The sequence below is a fragment of the Lemur catta genome, chromosome 23 (genome assembly GCF_020740605.2).
Source record: "Lemur catta isolate mLemCat1 chromosome 23, mLemCat1.pri, whole genome shotgun sequence".
In the NCBI taxonomy this organism is placed as follows: domain Eukaryota; kingdom Metazoa; phylum Chordata; class Mammalia; order Primates; family Lemuridae; genus Lemur; species Lemur catta.
Window position 1 is genome coordinate 551,406 of NC_059150.1, and position 18,930 is coordinate 570,335.

At 36.2% G+C, this 18,930-nt stretch overlaps 1 protein-coding gene across 2 annotated transcripts; it reads left to right on the top strand.

The window, feature by feature from the left end:
* The first annotated feature begins 3,511 nt into the window (after positions 1–3,511).
* On the top strand, positions 3,512–17,969 carry LOC123627000 (complement factor H-related protein 2-like). 2 transcript variants are annotated; one of them, XM_045536315.1, is made up of 5 exons: positions 3,512–3,666; positions 9,080–9,268; positions 10,620–10,796; positions 16,366–16,548; positions 17,298–17,969. In XM_045536315.1, the coding sequence occupies exons 1-5, from the start codon at positions 3,588–3,590 to the stop codon at positions 17,501–17,503; spliced, it is 834 nt and encodes a 277-aa protein (XP_045392271.1). In that variant the 5' UTR covers positions 3,512–3,587; the 3' UTR covers positions 17,504–17,969. The 2 variants fall into 2 exon arrangements, with proteins under 2 accessions (XP_045392271.1, XP_045392272.1); XM_045536316.1 differs by lacking the exon at positions 9,080–9,268.
* Positions 17,970–18,930: the final 961 nt, after the last annotated feature.

Here is an 18,930-nt window from a genome sequence, read left to right on the forward strand (position 1 = left end):
TTTTTTTCTGCTGGAAGATTCTTGTTATTGCCGCTTTGATTTCATTGCATGTAATGGGTCTGTGCAGGAGTTCTATTTCTTCTTGATTGAGCCTTGGGAGGTTGTGTGTATCCAGGAATTTGTCCATTTTGTCAGTGCTTTCAAGTTTATGTGCACAGAGATTTTTATAGTATTCACAGATGGTATTTTGAATTGCTGTGGCATCAGTTTACAGATTCAATGCAATCCTCATCAAAATACCAATATGTTTAACCATGGAACTACATTTTTCTCCTACGAGACAATTTCTAATTATGTATTCACATTCCCTGAAGACTTTTTCATAAATGGAGTTTCAAATAATTAACCTAGGTAAGATATTCTGTATATGTATCCTATTCATAAAATTCATAAAGTATTTATGATAAGAAATTAGATAACCTAACTTATGAGCCTACTTCTATGTATCCCTCTCGGAAGTTTCTCAAAACTCCCTGACATAACTGCAGAGGCTTTCTGTGACTCCCTATATAAAAGGTATTAAAGAACATGTAATAAGCCTGAATCTTCAAGTTAATACCCCTTCATGCACATGTGAAAACAGACTAAATCATCCCTTATGCTTGAACAAGGATCTCAATTTTTCTTATCAGTCTCTAATATTAGCCTACTCTTCAATAGGTAAATGTACCAACAATGATGAAATGTAGGCCTTCTACAAATTCTGTAACACCTTTAGAAATTTAAACAAATCCTAGAGGGTAACTTAGATTATCATTAAGAAAAATATACAAAAATAAATTTGGAAATTAAGACAAGTTAGAGTAATGACATTATACTATGAAGTATAAATATTGTACCTAAAATGTATTAAGTATATAAATAGTTTAAATAATATTTATAGAAAAACATAGGCTAGTTGTACGAAACAATGTTTACAATGAATATATTTAGGTTTGGAGAGATTATTAAGTTCTTTAAAATGTTTGCATTTTCCAATTTTTCTATTTTTTACATTCATTAGATTTTAATTAGAAATATACACTTTTAAAATAATGAGGATAAAAAGAAAGACAATGAAAGCTGAGAAAAACCTCTAATAATGATCTTGAGACTTAACAGTTTCTTAGTTTTTTTCAATGTACAATAGTTACTGTAAAATATTGAGCAAAATGATTTTCAGATTAAATAATTTTTATAGATCTATCTTTAAGTTTGTTGTATCTTTCATCTACCAGGTGAAATCTGTCAAGTGTCTCTCTGGTGAATTCCTTACTTCAATTATTGTAGTTTTCTTTTCTTTTCTTTCTTTTCTTTTCCTTTAAGGTAGAGTCTCACTCTGTTGCCAGGGCTAGAGTGCCACGGTGTCAGCCTAGCTCACAGCAACCTCAAACTCCTTGGCTCAAAGGATCCTCCTGCCTCAGCCTCCTGAGTACCTGGAACTATAGGCATACACCACCACACCCACCAGCTAAATTTTTCTATTTTTAGTAGAGCTGGGGTTTCACTCTGGCTCTGGCTGGTCTCAAACTCCTGACCTCAAAGGATCCTCCCGCCTTGGCCTCCCAGAGTGCTAGGACTACAGGTGTGAGCCACTGCACCCTGCCCAGGTATTGTAGTTCTCAACTCCAGAATTTCCAATCAGTTTCAGTTGATAATTTCTTTTTATTGGCATACTCTATTGGATGAGTCATTGTCATAATACATTCCTTTACTTATTTTTTAATGACAGATAAAATTGTGTGTATTTATTATGTACAATATGATATTTGGAAAAATATGTATATTATGGAATGGCTAAATCTAGCTAATTTACACATGTGCTCCCTCACAAAGTTATCATTTTTTAGATGTGGTTTTCTTTAGTTCTCTGGACATATTTACAACAACTGCTTTGACATCTTCATTAGCTTGTGACAAAATCTGGGCCCCCTCAAAGAATCTTTCTATTGCCTGGTTTTTGTTTTTGTTTTTTCCTGTGTATGGAGTACCCTTTCTTCTTTCCATGTCTTATGTTTTTTTGCTGCCGAACTAGGATATGTGTTGAACATAAAATGCTGGAAATTTTAGATTACACATTGTATCAATTATGAATTATGAATCCTTCCTGAGCAAGGGCTTGTTCCTGCTGCTAGGTTTCGTTTGCTTATTTGTTTAGTGACTTGCCTAGACTAATTCTGTGGAGTTTGTTTACCTAGAAGTGTATGGATTTTGATGTCACTGCTCGGTTTTTATTTCTTGGTGTTTTTTTTCCTTTTTTTTTCTGTTTTTCAGTCTGGCTTTGTAGAGGTCACCCCTCAGTCAGCGTACCTTAGTAAACAACCAACATTTGGTCAGAAGTTGTGTTTAAACACATTGAGCCATACGCTCTCCGCCTTTTGCCTTTGGATCTGTGTGTGATTTGCGAAATGCTTTCAAACTTCAGGGACTTCATAAGTCTGCCCCCCAGTTAGCAAGAGACTGCTGGTTTACAGGGCTTCTCTGGTTGCTCTGATGGGACACAAACATGTACTTGTCCATGGACTTCTAGACCACCATAATTAATGTCATCTTAGAGGGCTCCTTTGGGCTGTCTCTTTCTTCAAATTTTCCTGTTAAATTTCCAGCTGGCTGGCCATTTTGTTGCTCACAAGTAGTGTCCACTAGCGATACTAGTCTTCCCTGATGGTTTCCCACTGTAATCTCCTTGTATTCAAGAGTGTCTTCGAGACTTGGGCATGGCCCTTTCCGAGTTATAAAAGCATCTCCCTGCAGCAGGGCAGCAGAGCTGCCGGGGCACAGGGCGGCCGCCCACCCAGAGCACAACTTCTGAGCCACAGGACTGGGCTGAGGGACAGGAGAGAATTAACGTAGCCACTCTTTTTGACTGAGATTAATGGAGAATTTTTGAACAAATGCCTCTCAACAATACGCTGTTTGGCCAATTTCAGGAGACTATAAGTGGTTATTTTTAAAAATTTTATCCAGTTCTGTTGCTGCCTCTTGGGGGGAGATAATATAGCAACATTCTCACACGTTATTCTTATAGTCCTACCAGGTCAAAATTATTTTGAAATATAACTTGTTAATTCAAAAATGTTAGGAAGCATTATTTGGCAAAAATCATTATTGACTAGACTTTTTATAATCTATAAAGTGTATGAAAACTATTAGGAAGGAACTTAATTCTTAGTGCCAGTTTTCAGAGGAATTTACAGCTATAATAGTAACGGTTTAGTATTAAAATGAGGACTGATGATCTACACCAGCCTGTTTTTTGAAACAGCTGACTTTCTGGCTAGGCAGGAGAAGTGGCTTCATCTCCCCTCAATGCCCAATGGTCCATTTCTGAATGTCCCAAACGCAGAGACTCGATGACTACAACAGGGAAATTGAACAGCTATTATTTTGCTCAATTAAATATCAGCTGATGAATTCAAAGCATTACTATGAAAACATTGATAAGACACTATTTAGTTATTTCACACAACCCATGAACTTTGATGTTTACAAAAGGACATTGCTAAACTAGCTTCCCGGTAGTGCTCTGAAATTCAAAGTCAGGTCACAACTATCCGTGAAAGCAGGATTTAAAGCAACACTATCAATACTGGAGGAGTTTTGGTTGTATGCAGTTGGGATTTTCTAGCATGTTGCTCTTAATCAATGTCATTCTAATCTTGTGGGTATCCGTTGTTCGGGGACAAGGTAAGTTGAAAACAGATCTGAATATTTTAGTCTCATTCTCAAATGTGTTCATTGGTTGTGATGTGTGTGTGTGTGTATGTGCGTGTGTGTGTATTTGTAAAAGAATAAACAGATAAGAGCATTTTGAATGAGGGATCATAATATTTATTTGTGAAAATATTTTCTAATATGCAATTAAGGGGAAAATAGAATAAAACTAATTTTATTTCTTCTCTAAGTTCCAAAGTGTGAATAGCCACCAAATATAGAATTTGAAGAGGAATTAAATGATGAAAAATCTGTTATAATAAAGCTAACAAGGGAAAGAATTGGTGTGATTCTGCCTAAACTCTGCAATGCCACTGACTAGAAAAAACATCCTAGAAACGTTTGTCACCTTCAAAATGTCTCTAGAATTTTATTTTCATAAAAAAAATTTAATACAGTTAAAATAATGGAATTCTGATATCAATCTAATTATCATTCAACAAAGGGGAGTATCTTTTAATAAAACAAGGGTGTATTTTTGTTTTTATATGTAAGCCAGTAAAATGCCAATAAAATGCTTTTTCTGAGCTTTTCAATATATTTTGAAAATGAAAAGAAATCATATGTCACTTCTTGATTAACACTATAAACTATTTCTTGCAATATTTAAACTGTCCCATCTCACTTCATATTGAAACAAAAGCCACCATATGGAAATAATCGCAAACAAAACCTCTAACAAGGTCTAGCTTACTGATTAAAGTACGTATATAAATGAAGTTTCAATCACTATACTTTACTCTCTGATTTCTCAAAAGTATTTATTTTACTGTTCTGTTGCTCGCTAGTTTCCCCATACGATTGAAGTTTTATTTGGACAGTTTCTCTTCAGCCCTGACATTAGAGAAAAATATGCATAATAAAAATTCTTTCCTTTTTACTTATACACACAATAACATGGATGCAACTCAAAATAGTCATGCTAAGTGCTAGAAGTCAGACGGAAAAGACCCCATGCTGTGTGGCTCCGTGAGGTGAGACATCCTGGTAGGCCCATCTGTGGGGACAGGAGGCAGATGTAGTGGCTGCTGGGCTGGAGGGGGACGCGGTGACCTGCACGTGGCGGGAGACACCCAGTGCAGTGACGGGAGTAATCTCCACCTGGTTGTGCTGAGAGTTCCACAGCCCAGTGAACCTGCTAAGAACCAGTGATTGCTACACTTGAAATCAGTGAATTTTGTGGCATGTAAATTTTACATCAGTGAACCTGTTTAAAACCAAAAGAAATCAATGCACATTATAAATATATACACTTTTTGTCAATTTTTTAAGATGTAGAAAAACTTAAAAATGCTTCTCCTTTAGTATTTCCCCTGAGAAAAATTGCAAAACATGATTTCTGTGGGCAGGAAACTCATTTGTTTCCACTTTTAGCATTGAGTTACAATCCCCGGAGAGCAGTTAGCTGATGAGGGAGAAACACTCGCTCTCCAATGACGGACAGCTGAGGCTCAGTTAAAACCACCGAATCCTCTGGGTAGCTACAGTGAGGGCTAGATCCTCACCCTCTCCCCGAGGAGCCGTGTGAATGGGTGTGTTTCCAGCGTTTCCAGTATATTTTAGGTGCTTTAAACGTCTGTTAGAAATGGCATAAAAGGGGATTTCTAAGTGGAAGTAAAAGCAGAAGGTAAGTGAAAAATGCAAGTAACATGTAGAATTTCGACAACTCCTAACCTAGAAAAAGATATTCAAGCTTCAATCCAGTCTCTTGGGGAAAGTTCAGTAAAACTCTATCTGAGAGTCGTCCAGGTACTAAATGTTTTGTGTGTGCTGCACTTTTGAGAGACTGTCCAGACAGCAGAAGCAGCACACCGAGGTGGCACTTTTGTATAAATAGAAAACTTGGAAATTCTCAATAGCTGAACATGCAGAAGTTTCCCGAGGGTGGTGCCCATCCCCCGTACCTCGCCCTGTGCCTCTCTTCATCTGTATGCTTTGTAAATTAGTAAATGTAACAAAGAAAAAAAAAAAAAAAACCTGAGAAAACTGCATGCTTTCAGTAGCAAAATATTTATCAAGCAATAGATTATGCTTCACGTTGCACCAAAGAAGCTGGAAAGAAAACGAAAATCCCCACTCATTGCAACGGATAGTTCCCTATGAGGAATGCAAAACATAGACAAGCAAGTGGATTGCCAGCCTATAAATGCGTGTGTGTGTGTGTGTGTGCGTGTGTGTGCGCGTGTGTATGTGCATACAGTCATGTGTTGCTTAAGGAATGGAAATGTTTTGAGAAATGCATCGGTAAGCCATGTTGTTGTGCACTTACACAAACCTAGAAAGCGCAGCCTGGTACACACCGAGGCCGCACGGCCTAGCCTATTGCTCCCGGGCTGCGAACCTGCACGGCGTGTTACTGTCCTGAATACTGTAGGCAGTAAGCATTTGTGTGTCTAAATATGTCTAAACATTTAAAAGATGCAGTAAAAATATGGTACCTGTTTTATCATCTTTAAGAAGTAAAAAATGGTGCACTTGTATAGGGCGCTTCTCATGAGCAGAGCTCCCAGGACTGAGAGTTGTCCTGAGTGAGTCGGTGAGCGAGTGACGGGGATGTGAAGGCCTTGGCGTCTCCACACCCTGCCGTGGACTTTATGGACACCGTGCACTGAGGCCACGCCGAACCGATAGAAATATCATCTTTCTTTCATAACAAATTACCCATAGCCTGGGCAAACCTTTTTACTTTATAAGCTTTTTAATTTTCTTAACTTTTGACTCTTTTGTAATAACGCTTAGCTTAAAACACAAACACATTGTACAGCTGTGCAAAAATATTTTTGTTTTTCTATATCCTTCCTTTATAAGCTTTTTTCTAGTTTTAAAATTTTTTACTTTTTAATTTTAAAACCGCTTTGTTAAAAACTAAGACACAGACACACACATTAGCCTCGGCCTACACGGGCCAGGGCCATGGATGTCACTGTCTTCCTCCTCCACATCTTGTCCCACTTGCCAGTCTTCCGAGACCATAACCAGCACGGAGCTGTCGTCTCCTGTGACAACAGTGCCTTCCTCTGTGATCCTTCTCCAACACCTGTCTAAGGCGATTTCACAGTCAAGTTTTCTTTTTATAAGTAGAAGAGGTACAAGCTAAAATAATGATAGAAAGTACTGTGTAGTAAATAGGTAAACCAGTGACGTAGCCATTCATTGTCATTATCGAGTAATATGCCCCGTGCATAACTGTGTGTGCTATACTTCCGTAGAGCTGGCAGCATGGCAGAAATGTTCACCCCAGCATCATCCCAAGCGTGTGAGCAGTGTGTCACACTGTGATGTCGTGATGGCTGTCACGTGACTGGGAAAGGGGGATTCTTCAGCTCCATTTTACTCTTCAGGGACCACCATTGTGTATGCTGTCAGTCACTGGCCGAAACATCCTTCCATATGCGGCAATGACTGCATGCGTGTATGTGTGTATATAAATGTGCATACGTTTATATATATATACACACATAGGTATGTCGCAGAAGACAGATATTCATAAGGTTATATTCTAATGTAGAGACAAGAAAAATTATAGTTTTGGAGTGAGTGGTTCTGTGTAGGAGCCCTGCAAAAAGCAGTTAACGTTCATAGCTGGCAGCGTTGCTGATGTGCACAATGAATATTTGATGAATGTTGTAGAATGACTTCTGAAGATTGGGTAGAATATAATTGGAGAATGGGAGCAAAGTTATTCTGGATAGCAAAAATATGTAGGTACAAATACGTGGAAATAAAGTACCATAATTCTGGGGGAAGGCACAGAGTATCTGAAAAAGAATTATGATAGGTAATACTGCCAAGATACAAGTGAGTCTTTTCCCCAATATCTTCTTCAAAAGTATCGAATGTTAATTTTTGAACAGTGTAAATAAGAAACTTCAAGTTTTGCAAGGTTAAATACCACAGGAATTAATAATTGTAAATATTGTGCAACATCAAACATTACTTCTAGGTAGATGAAAACAAGGAAATACCCTGATTTGTCAGCTGAATTTCTCCATGTTTTTTTTTTAAATAAGGAGAAAAATAAATCTATTTGTTAAACAGAAATACTATATTGAGGAAATAGGTTGAACTAAAAAACGAACTTAACTGTTGTCCTCAGAAATGGAATACAATAGCAAGAGTGAGCCCACACGTAAACTGCAGACTTGGGTGACGAGGGCCTGGTCGTGGTGGGGGGCTGTGCCTTGTGTGTTGGGGGTGGGGCAGTGGTGTATCGGAAGTTTCTGTACCTTCTGCTCAATTTTGCCATGAATCTATTCTAAAAAAAAAGTCTAATACCTAAATATACAAAAACACAAAAAATAGACTAGAAAGGCATAAAAATTTCACACATTGTCTAAATTGTTTAAATATATCTTGAACCATAGTGTGTATGAATGTTTGTCTTAAGTGTCTATATACATATGTACTCTAGTTCCTTAGCAACCAGGAAGGATTGGTTCTAGGGCCCTCCTCATCCCCTGCAGATACCAAATTCTGAGGGGGCTCAGGTGCCTTCTACAGAATGGCTTAGTAGTTGCATACAATCTTCACACATTCTCCCCTATAATTTAAATGATCTCTAGATTACTCATTATACCTAACACAATGTAAATGCCATGTAAGTAGTTGTTATACTGCGTTTTATTTTTGTTATTTTTATTGTTGTATTGGTATTTGTATTGTTTTTTTTCCTTTTTTCCAGTACTATTGATCCATGTTGGTTGAATACACATATGCAGAACCGTGGATGTGGAGGGTCGATTGTACACACACACACTGTGCACCCACACACACTATGCTAGAGGATATAATTATATGAGAAATTCACCTGTAATTTTCTCTTGGTTCGGCTGTTCTTAGTGATTCTTTGTACTGTCTGTATTAACTTTGTAACCAGAAAATAATCAAAATGATGATATTAATAAACAAAAAAAGAAACTACCTTCCCAACATCTTTACTGCACCAGAAAAATATAGAAAGGACAGAGACTTCTGGTGGAGATACTCCCTATGCCTGTCAATAAGAATAAAGAAAATAAGTGAATTGAGACCAAAACACAACCCTATAATCCCTCTACCACACACTGTGTAGATCAGGGAGGTTTGCTACTTGTTAACTCTGTCTGATTCTTAAATTGTTGTGTGGGGCTTTTGTTCTTGAAGATACTGCAAAAGTTCATACTTCATATCACTCCAACATGTAAATTTCATTTTCAATTGACAATGGCCTCCTCAAATACTCTTGTCCTGTTAATTAAAAATCTTTGCTTGTTCCTGACTAGTTGAGTATCCTGGAAGGCATTTAAGCTAAACGAAAAGAAAAATTATCAGTAAGATGATTAAAATCTCATTTATTGATTCACTCGTGTAGATTAGTATTTTGATTCTTTGGTTTTATTTTTTCCAGTGGGACTTTGTGATTTTCCAAAAATAAACCATGGAATTCTCTATGATGAAGAGAAGCCATTTTCCCCGATTCACATGGGGAAATTTTTCTACTACTCCTGTGAATATAATTTTGTGTCTCCTTCAAAATCCTTCTGGACTCGTATAACGTGCACAGAAGAAGGATGGTCACCAGCACCAAAGTGTCTCAGTGAGTAAATCCCTGGTCGCTGGGTGACTCTTCGTTCAGTGAATAGAGAGGGACGTGCTAGACAGAATCACAGGGTCTCAGCAGTCTCAGACGTGAGGACAAGGGGGGCCAGCAGAGACTGGGCATGTCGTCCCTCATCCGTCTTTTTTGAAATGCCTTTTATGAAAATCAAAAAAAATAAATAAATGTGTCAACTTTCTCGCATTATCGAAAAGTACTGTGCATATTGAAATATTTTACTTTTAAAAAACTGATGATTAGTATATTTGACTACTAATATTTCTTTCCTACTATTTCTTATATTCATTTGGCAGCAGCTGGAGTGTATTTTTCCCTTTAAAAAAGTCATTGTATATTCATGAATGGATGCACGAGTGTATGATGTATGTTGGCTAGAACAGCACTAGGGCAATGGAAAGCTTTCAGCTCCAGTTTAATCTGAAGGGGCCACTGTTGTGTCTGCAGCCAGTCGTTCACCAAAAGATCATTTGTTTTGTGCCACATGCCTGTATCTATGTATGTATATAAGTGTGAATATGTTCACCCACACACACATATGTGACCCATAAGAAATATATTCATAAGGTTTTATCCTAATGTAGAGACAAGAAAAATCATTTTGTGCTTTTGGAATGGTGGTTTGGTGAAGGAGGCTGGCAAACAGCAGTTAGCATTCTCAGCCAGCAGCACTGCTGACGTGCGTACGAATATTTGATGAATGCTGCAGAATGAAGCCTGAAGGGTAGACAGAACGTCCTTGGAGGACGGCAGGAAAGGGCTGCAAACGTACTGTAGTCCTTCAGCAACCAGTGGTTCTGTTTGATTTACAGTTCTCTCAAATATTCCAAAGTGAGGTTTAATATTTTCACTTTTATATTTTCTATAAATCCCTTTCTGGTCCTTTAAACTGTATCTATATTAATTTTTCAATGAAAGTAGAGAGCATAACCACATGATGACAGGTGTTTTAGGAAAGAAAAGTAATGGGAGACAGAACAGAGCCAACAAAGGAGATAGTAACAGTCTTTCTCCTGTAAGTGACGTTTATGAGAATTAACAGAGAAATAGACATATGAATGGATATTAATATTTTTTACCTAGAAAAGTTTATAAACATAAAAACTCCTTATAAAAAAACATAGAACAACAGCATAAAATATTTTCCCTCATTTATACATCTATAAGAAAAATATATACTTCATCATATACATAGTAGCACGGCCTAAAATCTTTTGAAACTTTTTATACTTGATTTCAGTTTTGAAAGTTTACCATTCCTTTTAAAATATTACAAAATGTATTTTTTTTTACCACTTCCATCTTGAACATTAATCGATTTTTTGGTCCTTAGGACTGTGTTTCTTTCCTTTTGTGGAGAATGGTCATTCTGCATCTTCAGGACAAACACACGTGGAAGGTGACACAGTACAAATCGTTTGTGATAAAGGCTACAGTCTTCAGCATAATCAGAGAACCATTTCATGTGCAGAAAGTGGCTGGTCCATTCCTCCCAAATGCAGACCCTCCAGTAAGTAAAATGCTATTCACACAGATCCTGGTATGTTTTGTGATTTTTTTTTTTAAAGAAATAAATCTATTATCAGGGGTTAAATATAGGTTTTGCCACATATTTCTATCATTATTCATTTAATTTTTAGTTCCAATTGTGTCTAAGTAGATTTGAAAATAACATGATTTCCCTACCTATATAAATCAAGTGTATGTACTAAGTGGAAACATTAGACAAGAATTCACTCGGAAGGCGTCCATTTACGTTAAAGGAATACTCATGTGTTGTTTATATCATGATTATCAAGTTAGGTGACAACAAATGATGACAAGACTAAAGTATTAAAAGGAAAATAAGTCCAATTCTAGTTAAAATGTCTTATAGCTAAGACATTTTTAAAATATTTATCCTTATTTAAATTCATATCAACTCACTAAATCATCAATTTCTAAGTTTTAAAAAGTTCATACTCATGAGAGGTGTGTTTATTGTGAGTGGCTTAGAATTTGGGAAACGATTCCTTTGGAAACCTGCAGTATACACGAGGGCCCTCCCAGACCTGAGTACACTCCTGTCATCCTCATGTTTATCATCATCCCCAGTAATTGTTCTTGCCCAGCCCGGCGGGGTGCATCCTTCGCCGGCACAGCCTAGCACGCAACCAAAAACTCAAGGACACCCGTGAAAACTTCCATAGCTATTTTTCTCCATAACACTTTCTCTCTGTCACTCTGCCCAGTAAATCCAGCCACCGTAGTCTTGAACACTGGGATCTTAGTGGTCTCAACCCAGGTGCACCCCTGGGCTCCACATGGCTTGTCCCTCGCTGCATGCAGTCTACACAACGCCTCCGGCCAAGAGCTGAGATGGGCGTAGACAGTGCTTTGGTGACTGGTGCTTTTGAGGTTTTCTTCTTGTCTCCCCCACCATAGTCCTGTGCCACCTGGTTTCCAGCGTCTTGGAAATATATTTTGTACAATTTTCTAACTTTTTTCCAGTGGGAAGATATATTGATCCTAGTTAGTCCATGCTATCAGGAAATGGAGTCTCCAGTACACTTTAAAACATTTTCTGTGTTATCAGATATTATTACATATCTTCAATTTTTAAATGTAAACCTCTGAAAAATAGCATCTTTTAAAACAGCTTGAATTGTGGTCGCTTTTCAAAAGCCAGTTATGTCACGGCCTCTTTCAATTACAAGGGGCTTAAACATGACTAACACTTGCAAAAAAAATGAAATAACAAATTTATTAACTTCATACCGGAAAAGTCCAGTAATTGGATAGGGCTCAAGATTTATAGGCTTCGGTATAGTATCAATACTTCCATTCCTCCTCCATCTCATGAACAAGCTCTCTTCAGTTTGTGGGACAATGGCTAGTGTCAGCCCAACAATTATATTGTAGAAGCTTGAAAAATTAAGTCAGACCACTTGTGACCCATACAAGCTGACTCCTATGTACAGTTTGTAAGACTCTGTTAGCCTTTGAAGAGTAGTTTTGCTTTGGGATGCAAAAAATGTCCCAGGCTTAGTTCATATTTTCCCTGCTCCAGAGCTGGGATCGGCCACCTCTCCAAGGAGTCCTGGCTCCATTTAGGAGGCAAATGTATTTAGAAACTAAGTCGCCAAAATTAACCTGTTTCAAAAATGTAGCACATTTTTATTTATTTAGACAAAGAGCATAATATGTTATCATTCAAGTTCTCAGAATATTGCTGCCTTCCCTTTATGCCTGTTACTAAATATTCCACAAATACAATACAACCTACCAAGGCTACCAGAGTAGCAGCAGGAAGTCAGAGTTCCCAGACTGGAAGTTTTCATCCCAACGCTCTGTCGCCAAGGTTGAATGGTGACTCAAGAACACATGCACAGTCGGTGAGGAAAACCAGGCCCGGCCATGGCTCTGAGAAAGGTTACTCCGTGCCCATGTGTAAATGATCTCACCTATTTGAGCTAAGAGTAGTCATCTGCAAAATGAGGATGTGAAACCAGTAGGTTCCTTTCACTTTTATCTTTAACAATGATTCAAACTTTAAAGATTTTGTTGTTTCTACCTATAGAGAGAAGCTCATATTTTCTGCCAACTGTGTTAGATTTATTAATGAATGTTTAGAGACAGATGGCTCCAGAAAAAGATTAGAGCGGCAAGGGAGGAAACAAAAGAGACTGGATAATGAAATAATGGAGAAAGATACAGAAGGATGAACAATCACTTGAGAGAAATACAGGAAGAGAGCAAAGAAAAAGAAAAGATCTAGGACAAGGGTTCTAAACTTTTTCCGAAGTTTGCACACTTTTTACTCTCATAAACAAGTTGTGGAAATGCTGATAAAATTATTATTTCATTCAACTAATCACAATATGTGGATTTAAATTTTGTGGCAATATTAACATTGTACATCACAGACTTTAAAAAACTGTTTTGGGTTTTCCTTAATGTTAACTGTCCTAGAATGAAGGCACATTTTTGAAATAGTCATGCATACATTTTATATGCAAGCAGCCTCATGCCTTTATTTGGATCTGCAGAAGAGAGGGAACCATGCCTTACATTAATTTTTCTTACAGATAGCAAATAAATCTTTAAGCAACCCTTTTTATCATATCAAACTATTTTTAAATGCCACCATGATTTGCTTACAACAACCTACCTTTGGTTTGGTTTTCCCAGTGTAGCAAGGTTACTGCCACTGGAAGTAATCAACGTAAAACCCTATTAGCCTGTGTTCCAAAGTAGGTAGCTACATACCACAGTTGTGTAGACAGCATCCCCCAAAGGTATATAGAACAAAATATGTACAATCTCATTGTAACCCTGATACAATAATAATCAATTATATCTTTTTATCTATTTATACATACTCATATACATATATAGAGAGAGACAGAGTTCTAGCTGACATTAATTTTCATAGGTTCTGACAAATAAGAAAAATTTTACAAGTTGTTTCTACTTTATGTCTCAGTGATACCAAGCTGTAAACCCACATTAAGACCACATTGAGCAATTTCTATAATTTTTTGTACCTTTGTTTTACTAGAATTTATGACATTACTGATTAACCACCTCGTTGATGCTTATTATTATCATCATATCCAAATACCATGTTCAAACAGGTTGTTCCACGTGTTGGCCATTTTTAAATTATTAAATAAAACAAGTAGGTTTTTCCTAAAGGGAATAGAGACATGAGGCGTAGCTGGAAAGCGGGTGTGGAGAGGCGAAAACGTTACCTTGTCGAGCTGTTACATTTCAGCATGTTTGTAGGTTGGGGAATGATTATTAGAGAAGAAGAAATTGATACCATGAAAGAAAGGAGATAATGTATGGAGCAAGGTCTTTGATTAGTTTAAACGGGAAGGAGTCTAGCACCCACGTGAAGTCTGAGAAAGCAGGGACAGCAACTCAATGAAACAAGAAATAGGACAATTTATTTGGGATAAGACTACACATTTGGTAATTCTGTATTCAGGTCCTTGGTCGTATGTAAAGGGAATTAGATCATTGCAGTGGAATGTATCCCAGCCAATCTTAGCGTGAAGTTGAAACATTGATTGACAGGGAAAGATGCCTACAATATTACTTGGAATAAAAAAAGTAAATGCAAAAGAGTGTCTGCAATTCATATCAGCAAAAGTAAAACTTTATGATCATATACAGGTAGGTACATGCTATTTCCATAAAACAATAGGTGCCCCTGAGAACACAAATGGAAAAGAATCTATTTTCACCTTTTTCTTTAAACAAAAATTGAATTTCAAGGTGTAGAGAGGGAAACTAGACCAGAGATTTACGTATCTGTCACTCATGCTTCAAATAAAAACTGTTCTTAACAATTATCTGCCCAGTATTTTTGTGAATTTTACTTCAGCATGAAAGGAAACGCTCTAACATGTTTGGACTGTTAGACTTTGTAATGAAAATTCTATAGTAAATTATTTAGGTTCTCAGAAACCCACTTTCTCTTGAATCCTTGATCCCTGATAGGAAATGCATAGTTTCTATCTAGCTGCTTTCAAGATGTTTTTCTTTTTCTTTACGTAGTTTTATTTTAATGTGTATTGGTTTGAATTTAATTGAGCTTATCCTGTTTGGAGTTTGCTCAGCCTTTAGAATATGAAAATTTATGCCTTATGCCCAATTGGGGGAATTTTCAGCCATTATTTTTTGGCTTTTGTTCATCCCAGCACCCCTTCTCCTTGCCTTCTGGATCTGTAATTTTTTGTTTTCTTCTACAGATCTCTGAGGCTCAGTTCATTTTTTAAATTTCCAGTCTATTTCAGACTGGGTGATTCACACTGTTCTGTCCTCAAGTTGATGGCTTTATCCTCTAGTCATCTCCCATTCTATTAGGAAAGCCCATTCAGTGAGGTTTTTAAAATTTCTGTTATACTTTTTAGTTTATTATTCCTCTTGGGATTTTGAAAGTGTTGTCTATTTCAGGATCTATGTCACCTCAGTGTTGACTGCTTTGATTGTCTTTTCTCTTTGAGAATTCCTGATCTGGAAATCAGGAAATCATATTAATATATGATGAGTGATTTTTTTATTTTATCCTGGATATTTTTCATGTTAGATTTTGAGATTCTAGATTTCATTTAAATCTTCTGTTTAATGGGTTCCGTTGCTGCAAATCCAGGTTTCTCACTTGGCCTGTGCTGGCCCCACAGGAATAGGGGGAGGAGTGTTGTTACTTCATCGTGTGGGTGGAGGACCAGGTTTCAGGGGGTGTGGAGGGTGGGCATTGGTTTCTTATGATGTTTTCCTGTAGGAGGCAAGATATTGTTAAAAAACAAAACAAAAAAAAACAAAAAAACAAAAAAAAAAGAAAAGAAAGAAAGAAACGAAAAGAAAAAAAGAAAGAAAGAAAACAGGAAAAAGAAAGGTTTGGTATTGCCTGGCTGCTTCTTTGCTTCTTTTCTTTGCATTTGGCTGAAGAGAAGTGGGGTAACACATGGGTTTTTTATTCCTTGAGTTTAGAGGTCTCTCACCAGACAGAGTTCTCTACATCTTTCAGAGTTCTCTTATGTGTTTATTTTTTTGTTTGTTTATTTGATTACGTTATGTTGGGGAGTCTGAGTTGTACTTAGAAGAAGGAGTACATTTCTCATTTTGTCCATGTCAGGAAGCCAGCCATTCCTTTTCACCTTCTATAAATTTGTCTCCTTTAAATATTTTTAGGCAGTTGATGTTTCTTTTGTAATGAAAATGAAAACCAAGAGAAAAATATCACTAGAGGTACAATTAACTGTGCAGCATGCTGTGTATAAAAAACAAGAGACTTTCCCTGTTTCTCTCAGCCGTCTATCTGTTCGGGATGTTTTCACTAAGACAGATGTTTCTCAGCCCTGGACTACGGCAGAGCAGACATCCTTCTGCACCTTCACGTGTGCTTTCAGTGAGAAAGAACCAAGAGCTTCAATAATGTAGCCGTTTATACGATTAAAATTTCTTCTAATTATTCCTTTCAACAGAAATCACATAGGTGTTGATATTATATAAAGTACTGTATTTCTGTTTGCCTTATTTTAAACTGTATTTTGATTTGCTCTCTCAATCAATTAAATGATCTTTTTTAGATTCTCAAGGAATATGTGGGACCCCTCCAGCTATTGACAATGGAGACATTACTTCATTCCCATTACTGGCCTATGCTCCAGGCTGGACAGTTGAGTATCAATGCCAGAACTTGTATGTTCTTCAAGGTAACAAGCGCGTAACATGTAGAAATGGAGAGTGGTCAGAACCACCAAAATGCTTAGGTAAGTACTTTAATATTCCCATGGATCCTGGAAGAGTCAGTGTATAATATTTTGTTATTGATAATAGAATTTTCAGAGATAAACACACAACCATTCTGCTGAATTCTTGCCTACCACATATTTGTATGTCAGAAAGTGAGAAAGTATCGTTTGGAAAATACTACTTTTTAATATTTTTATATTTTATTTTCACCCTTTTTGTTGGCAATTGAAAATTATATATATTCATAGTGTAGGCTGTGATGATTCTATATATTTATAATGCAGTAATTACCACAATCAAATTAACACATTCACATTGCATGTAGTTCCTATTGTGTATGTGTGTATGTGTATCTGTGTGTGTGTGTGTGTGTTGTAAGGACACTTAAAATCTGCTCTCTTACCAAATTTCAAGTAAAAAATATAGTATTGTTAACTATAGATGTCATGCTCTATATTATATCCCCATCTTTTTCCTCCTATAACTGAAGGTTTGTATCATTTGACCAACACCTTAGTTCAATGAAAACAGCAATGATAGGTTCTAAAATGCAAGACTCTTTATATAATTGATGTTATGAATCTTTGATAGTAAGATCCAAGTATTAGCACACATTAAACATAGTACCTAGTTTACATGTTGTTTGCCATTTTAACTTTTATATGATGTTTTTACAGAGTTGGTTTGGAAAGGGTTTTGAGAAAGAATCCCTGAACCATTATACAACAGTACTAAATGTTTTGTGTTCATTTTTTCCTACTTTCAGAAGCGTGTGTAATATCAGAAGAAATCATGGAAAAATATAACATAGCATTCAGGTGGAGAGAACAACAAAAGCTTTATGTCCAAACAGGTGAAAGGGTTGAATTTGTGTGTAAATACAGATACCATCCAGCACCAGGATCTCAACCATTTCGAACAATGTGTCAGGAAGGGAAACTGATGTATCCCAGTTGTGAAAGACACGGCTGATTATTGGGATTAATAAAATGCACACCTTTATTAAGGATTTTTGTTATTAAGCCAGTTCTCGATTTTATATTTCAGGTACTTTTTAACTCTTTGTTATTCATAAGTAAAGATGTTTGTCAATTTGTGATGATGTAATTATAATCTGAGGCCAGCACCTCACTTCTTAGAAGCACCACATTAAAACTTGGCAAACCAAAGTGCTATGTATCCAATTTACCAAAGTATCTATGGCTAGAAATTAAATGCAGTTATTTCAGATCCTATTTTTATCACTTTCCTAAATATCTCAAAGCTTTCTATATAGCTTTTGAGGCTCTCTGTTTCACAGTAAATGGAAAAGATTCTATCTCTACCTTTGAAATGGTATCACTTCACAAACATGTAAAAACCAACCTAAGTCATACCTTATATTAGTAATAAGATATAAATCATTACTCATTATCAATAAATAAATTTACAAAAATGATGAAATGTGTAAACTTTCATGAAATATCAATCTAGCACACGATAAAGCAAACTAATCATAAAGAGAAATTAAAGTTTAATTGGGCATATAATGATTACAACATTGACATATAAAGTGATAAAGACCCTGTATCAGTTATAAACAAACCCACTTGCATGCACACACACACACACACACACACACAAACACACACTCAATGCTTTGCGACCTGAATTTATGTTGAGATAAAAATTGTTGGCAGAAAATACAATAAAACACGTAAAATTCTGTATTTGTGTTTAAAGATAATAGGGGTAAGAGTTGTTTAACTCCTTTATACTTATCAGTATTCTCTGAGTTTTCTAATTTTAGCATGTATCACTTTTAAACCACAAGAATCATTTGTTTTAAAATAAAGATGTCTAAAATGCAAGACAATACAAATTGAGAGTTATAAAGATGTAACTGGTTGTGATCTTAAGGTCGAATAACATTTCAACAATTTTTGGCTAGAAGAGTTTTAGAAATTTTAATAATGAAATTCTGAAATGTAATTTTATGTTCATTCATTTCAAACAGCATTAGTTAGTTAAAATCATTTTTGGCCAGAAACATTTTTAATTTCTAAAAGAAGTGAAACTTTTAAGTGAAAATGAAGATATACATAATAAGATAAAAATATTTTATCATGATAACTTATCTCTTATTGCATAAACTCAGGTGGCTTATATACTAAGGCTGTCCCTTTGTTAGTGATCCTGGGTTAGATAAACTGGCTGAGTTGGGAAAAGTCAGATTTCACAAATATAAAGGACATTTGTTATAATTAGCAAGTTATCTTTGTGCATAATGTAAACAGTTGTAAATGTATTTATAGGACATTAGGGCCACTATGACAAATTACCATAAACTGGGTGGCTTATGAAAAGCAGAAATTTATTTTATAAAGTTGTAGAGGCTGGCATGTCCAAGATTACGATAC

What these genes read in the sequence shown, in the direction of transcription:
- LOC123627000 (XM_045536315.1), top strand. Translation starts at nt 3,588, where the DNA reads ATGCAGTTGGGATTTTCTAGCATGTTGCTCTTAATCAATGTCATTCTA. An exon ending in ATCCGTTGTTCGGGGACAAG is followed by an intron (nt 3,667 to 9,079) that starts GTAAGTTGAAAA and finishes TATTTTTTCCAG; the next exon opens with TGGGACTTTGTGATTTTCCA. An exon ending in AGAACCACCAAAATGCTTAG is followed by an intron (nt 16,549 to 17,297) that starts GTAAGTACTTTA and finishes TCCTACTTTCAG; the next exon opens with AAGCGTGTGTAATATCAGAA.